At 38.2% G+C, this 10,941-nt stretch overlaps 2 protein-coding genes across 2 annotated transcripts in view; both read right to left on the reverse strand.

Annotated features, from left to right (window-relative positions):
* The window catches only part of LOC111651433 (uncharacterized), a 15,863-nt gene extending 6,807 nt beyond the window's left edge, over positions 1 to 9,056 (reverse strand). Inside the window, exon 1 of the mRNA XM_023401375.2 lies at positions 8,706 to 9,056. Within this exon, the coding sequence (XP_023257143.2) occupies positions 8,706 to 8,900 (195 nt within the window). The 5' untranslated portion in view covers positions 8,901 to 9,056. The remainder of the gene's footprint in view (positions 1 to 8,705) is intronic.
* A 1,057-nt stretch (positions 9,057 to 10,113) lies between these two features.
* The window catches only part of tslig3a (tRNA splicing ligase complex subunit 3A), an 11,008-nt gene continuing 10,180 nt past the window's right edge, over positions 10,114 to 10,941 (reverse strand). The window contains exon 8 of the mRNA XM_023401374.2: positions 10,114 to 10,941. This exon is cut by the window's right edge and continues 564 nt beyond it. Within this exon, the coding sequence (XP_023257142.1) occupies positions 10,774 to 10,941 (168 nt within the window). The 3' untranslated portion in view covers positions 10,114 to 10,773.

Genomic DNA, 10,941 nt, shown 5'->3' on the forward strand with positions numbered 1-10,941 from the left:
TAGCCATTGCTATATTATTACATGAGCATTCAGTAGCTATTACTACATTATTACATGAGCACTCAGTTATTACTAATTATTACATGATCACACAGTAGCCATTGCTACATTAGTACATGAGCACTCAATAGTCATTACTATATTATTATATGTGTACTCCGTTCTCATTGGTCAGACCACAACCATCTTAAAACTTAATTTTGATCTCAACTATACACCTATAAAGTGTCAAGACTGTGTCTTCAGTGACACAGCTGCGACGATATCATGGTGACAACATTTGTCCACAGACAGACACATCTGTGGTAGTTCCCGAAACAGTAGGTGTCACAAAGTGAAAACAATGCCAGCTATCATAGCGTGTAATAATCAGGGCCCGTATTCACATAGCATCTTCCTATTTTAGCACCTAAGTCTGGGAGAAGTTAGAAGCAGTTGAGAGGACTTCTAACTCACTAAGACCAAATCACAAAGAATCATAAAAGGGCTGCTGTCCTTCCACATCACGATGTTTTGGAAACCTTAAACAATGATGAATTACTTAAAAGATACCAACTCAATCAAGAGAGAATAAGGACCATTGTGGAGTTTGTAAAGGATGCAATAACATCTCCAACCAACTGAAACAACCCAATCAGTGAAGAAATTACGTGTTTGGCATCGCTGCGTTACTTAGTAACAGAGAAAATCCAACTTTACAATGGTGACAAGTTGGAGATCTCCCAGCCATCTGTAAGCTGAAACAATAAATTTGTTCTGATTTGACATCATAGGACAACTCATACGGTTTCCTTTAGATGTTCAACAACTACAGAGAAATAAAGACGCTTCATGGTAGGTCTACCCACTGTGATCGGTGCCATAGATGGAACAAATGTAAAAATTATTGCGCCATAGCAAGACGAGGAGGTAGTTGTAAACAGGGAAACAAAATCACACCATCAACAAACTATTTGATGATACAGTTCTATACATTGTTGTTCAGTGTCCAGAATCTACATGGATCTTAATGGTCCTTCTGGCTGGATGTCATCTGGGGGAAATCTTCTCACACCTCAACCCACAGCCGGGACCACAGCTACATTACAACAGGTATAGCTACAACAGACTGTAGCTAATAGGTTGCCAGTTAGCTTTAGTTAGGTAGTCTATGACAGATGAGCTTTGTATTGTAAATTTTCATTGTAAAATTAAATTCTCCCGTATAGACACAAACCTTATCATACAGATACTTTTTGGAGAATGCACTTCTTTTATAAACAGCATCAAATCCGTTATTATTTAATTTGTATTCATTTTTTTATTATTACTGTGGGATGTTTCGCATGCATTTTTACTGGCACAGGCCGGTCTTTCATCAACCAATCGCTGTGGTTCCTGCAAGCAAGCTCGTCCATGAAAATTGACATCAGTCATAGCAACGGAGTCGTACTCTTAGTTTAGGAGTTTTCGCTTTTCCTTACAAAAAGTTGGCCTTAGCAGCTTTGTGAATAGGACTTAGGAGAAAAATTTTAGTTGAACTTAGGCGTACTCTTAGTGGTGAGATAAAATACTTTGTGAATACGGGCCCAGGATGCTTGGGTCAATGCTTTGTGCTGGCCTATATAACTTATTGGGCCAGATGAATCACAGGAGTTTCTGACAGCTTGTGTAAAATTAATTCCTGAAAAGTGAGAATGACAGAAACTTGAGTGTCTGCAAGCTGTGATATCTGCCAAATGGGGTTTACTGAGTACTGACTTAGCAGGGCAAAACACATTCAAATAACAAGCCTTTCATAAAATCTAAACTATTTTTTGTCCTGTGTTGTCAATGGAATTTAACCACCATCTCACTGTGTGTATGGTCTACAAGGCAAGTATGCAAACTGAATGCAAACTACTAATTTCAGGATGATTAACAACTGATCCCATGAACCTTTGATTCTTGTTTAACCGAAGACACTGTTTATGGACAATGTTACTTTGAAAGGCAGACAGTCTTACAAAGCCTTATATCAAATACATTTATTTAGGCATTTGACTGTTACTGATAACTAAATTTATACTTGACTCGTCACAGGTGTTCACCTTAACACTTGATGGATTATTGTGTGTAAAATGATATATCCATACATTCCATTCTTTTATTCACCTGGTGATACTGACTGAAGACAAGCAACATGAAGGTCCATCTTGTCTGATTACTGAAAAGAAGTCCATGCCATCATTGTTGACACTGTCATTCACTGTGTTAAAAAGCGAGGGTGAAAGTAAGCAGAACGTCAGCAGTGGAAATTGTTTTTCTTGATGTTAGGGCTGCATGATACGCAAAAAAATAAAAAAATAAAAAAATAAAAATAAAAATCCTATTGCGATTATTTAACAGATATTGCAATTGTGATTTCAGTTAAAATGGTAGTTTTTTTGTCTTTCATTCTCATTGAAAAAAAACTGATGCTGAACAAACAAGTTCCTTAACGTCCAGAGAATATGAGTTGTAGGTCTTTGTAGCACCACAACACTTATGGTGCTATCAATGTACAAAAATGTTGTGACACATTTTACCTTTATCGAAAAAAGTGTGATTTGGATATTGGACTTGGTCATATTGTGTTTTGGCTTATACTTCGATTAAATGTGCAGCCCTAGTACATGTGTATTGCTCAAAAGAAGACACATTTTTTCTTCACTCTCACTAATGTCTACATTGGATACTTGAGAAAACACAAACAGCCCAAGCTGACCAGCCACAGTTGTCTCCATATGGTATTTCTTGTCAACACTGGAGCCCTTAAGTAGGTGGCGAACATCAGATATGATGTAGCTACGGCAGCAACTTGCATAGTGTTTGTAGCTATGCTGTAATCCCCTTAACACACAAAAACCCATCCAATTTATGGGTGTGCTTACCAGAGAACATGCAACGGCACAGTGTGTATTTTCATTGGTGGCAGTATATCTTGCTATCTCACTTAGAGTAGTGACACAATGTGTAGCATGTTGCCAGTGCTGAGACCAAAAACCACAGTAAAGTTAAATGGACCAGACAAGAAACAGGTTTTCTTTAATCTCTCTGATGTATTTTGTATGTTATTCCCTGTATGAGATACAACAAAGCACAGAAACAGAAATACATTACCATAAGTTAATACATATATAGTAGTTTCAATGAAATAAACTATATAATGTTTACCAAGTATAAGAGACATGAAATTGTGATAATAATAATATTTGATCAACATTTCTTGTTTGGTTCAGAAAACAATGGAATCACAGCACACGATTCACAAAACCTGTCCAACGCACTGTAATCAATAAGAGCCACAACCTTTACTGTAGATCACTTTAGAATAGTGAACAGTACAGTTCAATATATTCATTCACTGTGTCTAACATACACTCAAATGTTGTTTCAAGTGATAACTGCTCTTTTTGTGAATACGATATTTAAACAAGATGCCAATACTACATCCACACTAGTGGCCCCATGCTGTAAGGCTGTAAGTGTCATTAAATGAGTTTAAACATTCAAATAAAATTAATCCGTTTCTAAACAAGCCAGGAAAAAGTAGCTCAGCAAACTATTTTGGCTATGTACATAACATGTTCACAGTAAGCTTCAGTACAGCTACAGTACAGTAGTTTATCAACTAGCCATGAGTGTCGCTGCTATGTCATCAAGCTTCTAGAAACCCATATTTTGTAAAGATGTGTAAATAAATTTCACTCTTTCACACGTTCTGGTGTTCTGGCCTTTGTACAACTAAACTGAAATTGTATTTAGAATTCAAAAAGGAACAAATATGTCAAATGTACACTGACAGTAAATTGACACCACTGACCATGACAACCTATTACATATTACTGGCAACAGGTCGATTTCAGCTTGTAAACTTTAATGTTGAATCCTCCATGTATGCAAAAGACATCAAGTCCCACAGGGTTCTGTGCTTTGACCAATTCTATTCACCTTACATATCCTACCTTTAGGCAATATTATAAGGAAACATTCTAAAAACTTTCCTCAGAAACACATTATCTAATGACATAGTTACTCTAGATGGCATTGTCCTGGCGTCCAGTTATCTTTGATCAGGATATGTCCTGTAACTCCCACATAAAACAAACTTCAAAGACTGCCTTTTTTCACTTACACAACATTGCAAAAATCAGGCATGTATTGCATTTGCTTGCTCTAAAATCCATAATACAATTTAAAATCCTAATATTTATTGCAGCTCTGCAGCTTATTCGGTACAGCTCCTTGTCCTCCAAAAGTGCATCACACTAATCAAATGAAAGATGTTGATTTGACACAGTAGTATATTATTGTGCAATTTTAAGATATCATCACCTTACTGAAGTATTTCCTTTTGACATTATACTTTCATACCACTACATTTACATTGATCCATTTGGCAGAAACTTTTGTCCAGAGCGATGTACAAATCCAAATGAGAGTAAATCAGTATTGTAGTTTCTTCTGTGCATCAACAAGTTCTTTCCTCTTTTTCCAGCTATGTGAGGATGCTGCTAACACCTTTGTATACGGTCCAGTGACTCTTCCAATCCTTGATTCCTTTGTATTTTTCACTGCAAAATATGGGAAACAACATGAAAAACACTGCCTGTTAAACCTTACTGACTGATATTAGATTCATTAAAATATGCATCACACATTATCATTTCTACAAAATAACACTCTAAAAATAAGCAAAAACTTAGCTTTAAAATAATAGTTCACATGTAATATTGTCATATTAGCAAATATTTTAGTTATATATATATATATATATATAATTCAGAACTATGTAATAATGTAATACAACCTAGTCTCTTTAAAACAAAGAAAGATTATTTCTGTTGACTCACCCATTTTGATGTAAAGCAAGTACACAAACCACTGAGGCTGACGCAAGTGGCTGATACGTACTGCGATGACCATGTCCTCTGCAGTCAACTGAAATTACCTCTGCAGTACAGCTGACAGGAAAATGGGACGTTTGTAGACAGCTACTGCACAGTAGCCAGGACAAACTGTCGAAGTCGCATGCATAAGAGTGGAGCACAATTCAACTGTAGCTTCAAACAAGACTCTCTAGCTAGTAAGTATAGTTTTACTTGTGGGTTGTATTTTGTGTCCTAACCAACACACATTCAACCTATGCTGGACACCACCATTTACCAGATAAAAGTTTCACCTTTCTGTCTATTCATCTGCTCACTCACTCCCTCTCCATTGCTGACGAGTCCTATTTCTCTCTATCTTGCTCAATCTCTCTCTCTTTTTTCAATAGGTTGGTTAAATGACATTTTAATGTTGCTATCAATTCATTTCCATTCATGGTGGCAAAGCCAGTTCACCAATACTGGGCAGCATCGGACCCAGGTCTCGCCTTAACTGGATATTTTCCATCAATGACTTAATTTGTTTTTAACAATTACTGTAATTCCTTGAGAACGACACTATAACATTACTAGTGGACAAGCTCTCACTGCTCCACCCCTCCGATTAAGGATGGGCATTTTCAGTAATTTCAATATTCGAGTACTGTCATTACCTTATGAATGACTACTCGATTACCTAGCAAATTATATATATATTTACCATAAAAAACATAATATGGGAGGTCTGTGTCCGACTGGAAACACGAGCGGATCCAACGTTAAGCTTGTGTTTCCAGTCGGACACGGACCTCCCTGACCAAGCCTACTGTTTGGCTGTTGGAGAACATGATATCAAAGATCCTCAATACACAAGATACCGCATTAAAGGTAGCGCCAATGGTATGAAATGGGACACAGTTCCGGTGTCCTAAGTGGGCATTTTCTCCCAACCCCTCCCTCAAGCCAAGATAACTGCCATGAAATGTGAAATGTGAAACTGTTGTTCTTGTTATTACAGCCTATTGCTACACAAAGCTCCGGTATTTTTAACACAAATTTATGGATTACTTGTGCCTGCCAAAAGAATACAACAATAGAGGATACAACACGGATACAATACAAATTTGCGCCTTTTTTTTTTTTAATCTACTAACGACATCTGATCAGCCCAGTACAAACTCATGTCAATTTAATAGGCTAATAATCTGTTTAAGCAATTGTTAAGCAATGAAACAAGTTTTTTTTCCGTTTTAAAGTTTAATCCATGGTTTAACGTATAAGTAAGTCATTCCAAGAATAACTCTGGTCCATCTAAACATCTCGTTATCGGTTGGCAAACGATGTCGGCAGTTTGGCAGATCTTGCGAGAGTATGTCACTGAGACAGAGGCAGGTCTCCAATAAAGTTCATTTTCTCCGGATCTGTTCGTCTGAAAAGTGTAATTTTGATGTCAGAATGTTCTGAAGACGTGCGGCTTGTGAAAACTGGGTCCAATATCTATTTCGATGACTATGGAGCGAAAGAATATGTGATAATCTGTGATCTCGTTCACTTCGCCCATTGGAATGAATACACTCAGACCTGCTTCCATTCTCCTAAAGGTGCGGGGAGGTGGAGAAACCCACATGACACAGATACAGGAAATAAACGGAAATGAAGCGTCTCGGTTTCTCTACCGTCTCTGATGATATGCAAGTTTAACGCCATATATCTTGCACTGCACGTTATTGTAATCTTTTTTAATCAAAGTATTTCCAGACATCACTTTTCCTGTCATGGCTGCCATGGTGCACGTAACGCCAACTGAGCTGAACTATTGTAGCCAAAAACAACAGGTGCGCAGGTGCGAGAATAGTGAAATGCTACTCCATGACATCGACTACTCGAGTACTCGTACCCATCTCTACCTCCCACACCTGTTTGTTTGCTGCCACAGTCTAATTTAAATGTATACATATTTTTATACTTCTCATAATAACACAACAGATCTCTAAAGCTGTGTTCTATGCTGTTGTTTCATTGTGTCCATTCTCCCTCTCACACACAACAAACCTGTCTGTCATGGTCAGACTGACCATAAGAAGAAATCCTGACGATGAACCGTCAAGTTTTTCCTGGCGCTGTCTGTCACTTTACTGCTCCTCTCTGTAAGCCTGTGCTTAATGGCTTAGAGTGTTCCTCCAAAACCGGAGGCTGCAGTTTCAGGACCCTATTTTTTCATGACACTACAATCTAAGGAAGTGAACACCAGGATCGCAATTTATAATAATAAAATTCTATATCATTATTAATGATACACAACCGTGGTCCTGAAGCAACATTTAACTACTAAAGTCTAGCAGGAGGGAAATTTGTATTAAATTAGTATTATAACACGTTATTTCTCTCTCTCTCTCTCTCTCTCAGGAGTCATTGAGGTTCTTTTGTGTGTCCTCCACCTGGGCTCATGTAAAACACTGCATTATGTTAGATCAACTCTCAATTTTCATCCCGTTGTTGCAGCTTGTAATAGATGATCATCCTTTATTAGAGGATCTTTGTCCATCTTATTCAAGCCAACAACTAGATACAATGTGAAGAGAATATGAAAGTATGGGAAATATGTGGCTACAATAAATACTTTGCCATAAGGTAAGAGTTAAGTGAAATACTAGTGTTCACAGTTTGAATGAAACATATACAAACTATGCTCATTTAGAGTAACAATAAACAGGGCAGTGCATGTCAGGAATGTACCAGCACCTGCCTCTTCTTCTGTTTCTGGCCTCATCAATCATCAACGACCACATTACAGTAACACCTTGGAGTATTATTCCTGCACAGAACAGATATTGTCTATACTGAGATCTTTTGCACATCCTGCTCAGCAGGAGTTTTGGTAACACTTTTGTACATAGTTTTTTTTCAGTTAAAAACCTACCTTGCAAATAAACCTTATTTTCTGATTCTGCCTTTGTGATGATGTCATCATCCCTTCCTCATGCTGCTGTAGCCGGACACCCATGTGTCATGCAGTATCCCCTTGCTTCATATTTTTATAGGTAAATAAAATATACTGTTTGTATTACAAGTATTCATAATTTGTTTCAGTGCTATCAACAATTTTAACAATCGACAATAAATGCCCATATGATAAATTATAAGGAACATGGGGAAAACAACATTATTAACTGGAAAGCGGCAAAGAGGTGAAGTGCTGCTGCCTATGGAGGTGGAGCAAGTAGCACGATCTTACACATTACACCTTTAAATATCATAATCTAACAATTAAGTTATTTGCCATTTAAGGTAGAAGCACATACCTGACTAGTAATTTGTTGGTTTTTAATCTGAATAGGCCCAGTTCACAACAATGTCTCTTCTGTCTGGATAAGTCTGGATACTTATGATTATATGGTGATTCTCTGGAATATTTCTTGAACCCATGAGAAAGTATGATGTGATTAAACCGTCCACTGCAGAAAAAACACATGGTGTGATGAGGTTGATCCAACGTTTCAAAGTGGAGCGAAGTGATGACTTAATTAGAACAAAACATGCTTAATCTGCCTTTTAGTATTTTCATAGATAGAATAAAAATTTCACAGACCTAAAACTGTGTCTTAAAGAATCTTTACCCTCTCGGGATAATGTAGTCAAGATTTGTCTAGTCTCAGTGTAGTGGTTCTCATGTGCTGTTTACTCCTCGGGTACAATATGTAGCTACATGTGTAGCCAACTACTACTCACAGCGGTCTGTGGTGTATGCTAATGTTTGGTGTGATGCTAGCTAAGCCCTTATCTGCACCACATAATTTAGCCGGCTAAGCTAGCTTTATTAGCCTGCTGGGTACTTACACTGATGAAATGCCCTCTCGATGGTCTGTTGTGGAGAAAATCCGGTGCTGAGGCTGAAGGTGGTCCGCAAGGTCCATGGGGTAAGTGTCCAGGAGGGGGGATACCACAGGACCCTCCGAGTCTGAAAGGAGGGCCATGGGTTGGTGGAGGTCCGAACGGCGGCGGGCCGTGTGCAGGTTTAACTGGACGATACATGGTCGTGTTCAAGCGGGCATGCTAACTCGTTTCACCGATGGATGAAGGGGAAAACCGTTTACAAGAAAACCTATTTTTTTCCACACAACTTCGCGTGTCTCTCTCCACTGAGTGCAGCAATTGTAACTGCCGCAGGAAATGCAACTGTGGCACAGAAAAACATCCGGGGGAACACATTCAAAATAAAAGTCTATTTTCGCAGTAGTGCAAACATTGTACAGTCAGTTCCTGCTCTTCTTATTTTTCTTGTCCGTTCTGTTTTGTCCCTTTATTTTATTGTTTTATTTCATACTTTTTCTTGTTTACGATTAAGTTTATTATTTTTCTTTAGTTTTTTTTTTTTTTTTACAATTTATTTATTCATTTTCTTACCTCTGACCTATAATTTTCTTATTCTTCTTACTGCTTGCTCAGTTGTTTCTGCATTTATCCTGAATGTGATTTGTGCCTTTTTGACTGCTATAAAAAAAAAAAAAAACGACTGCTCCTTCTTCTTCTTTGAGGTTTTACATCATTTGCCATCTCCTGGATTTAACTACGTCTGAAAATCTTCAAATTTTCCTCAACAGACCAGTTCCACAAGAAAATCAAAGTATCTTCGACCCTGCCCACCTGCTTCACTCCTATCACAGTCAGGTATGCTTTTCAGTCCTGGTCCTGTCAGCCCTGCTCTAACATCCACTGGAGCTGTAAGCCACAGTCAGCCTGATAATAGTTGTCATACTCTCCCATACTTCTCACCACATCATCCCCTAATCACCCAGAACTGGACTTAATGATCTCTCTTTTTCACAGCAGGCCTTTAACACTTCCTTTGTTGGGCTTCTTTCTGTACTTTGATATGGGTTTGCAAGGGAATTTGTTTTCCTTTCTTTTTTGGAAGGGAGGGGGTTGGGTATGGGGATGGAAGGGCTGATGAAAGGGTGGGAAGTGTGTGCATATGCTTGTAGGTGAATATTTTCAACTCCTCAAGTTTTCCCTTGTATTTACTCAGTGTGTTGTACAGTATGAATCCATGTACTCATCATCTTAATAACAAATGCTCCAGTATGTCATGTGATGAAGTCTGAAGCCAGATTAATGGCAGTTTGCTATGATCTTTTGCACAGATCTCTTGAACAGTCAAAATTTATGAGTCGTCTTCAAAACTTTAATTTAAACATAGCACTTCACAGAAACTCAAATATTCAAACCACTGAATGAAAAAAAAATGTTAATATTCTCATTTCAGGTTTTATTGCTTATTTACACATCCATGCAAACCTTCCAACATCCAGTCTGTATGCACACAATCTTCCAGGAGCAGAACAAGATGACATCTCTTAAATAAGTAACAAATGAGTCTCCAGTCAAATCTACTGAAACAAAACGAGGACTGGAACGATGAAGCTCTTTTCAAATAACTGTCAAATTCAATTTAACTAGAAGAATTTCAAGAATTATTATTCATGTAATAATTCCTGTGTCAGATACACAGCAGGTGCATCAACACTGAAATCCGAGGAACCTTTCCTGTCTTTCAAACAAATGTCCAATATAAGGCTAATTTAGTGGCACAATGAGGTCAAAACAGCAGAGCCCAACTGATCGACAAACTGTTTATAGCATAGCTGTTGGTCTGATTATTTGTACATAAGAAGCAAAGAAAACTTTAACACACCAGGATGAAAAAGCATAGGACTACCCTCCCTGTAGTAAAGCATTAGCTCCAGAACAGTCTACAGTGAGTGTGCAAAGTATCTGTGTGTGTTCAGTCAACTTTTAACCATTCTGAAAGTTTTAGATGGTGATGATAAGGCATTTTAAATCCATTCACACGTGAGAGGTGGTGGATGTTTGTGTGGACTCTGCTGCAGTACCTCACACTGTGTCTTCAACTAGTGTAGTGTCTGCCTTGATTAAAGCCAGCTTGGTTGTAGTGCTGCCCGCCGTGTTGGAAGAACTGTTCAAACTGTCCTCCTTGGTTAAAATTCTGGCCTCCTCTCCCTCCCCAGCCTCCCCCTTGTCCTTGTCCTCCTCCTCCTCCTCCTCCTCCTCGGCC

This window comes from Seriola lalandi, unplaced genomic scaffold (genome assembly GCF_002814215.2).
Source record: "Seriola lalandi dorsalis isolate HSWRI2012SDOR001 ecotype SW California unplaced genomic scaffold, Sedor1 jcf7180002053625, whole genome shotgun sequence".
NCBI lineage: Eukaryota > Metazoa > Chordata > Actinopteri > Carangiformes > Carangidae > Seriola > Seriola lalandi.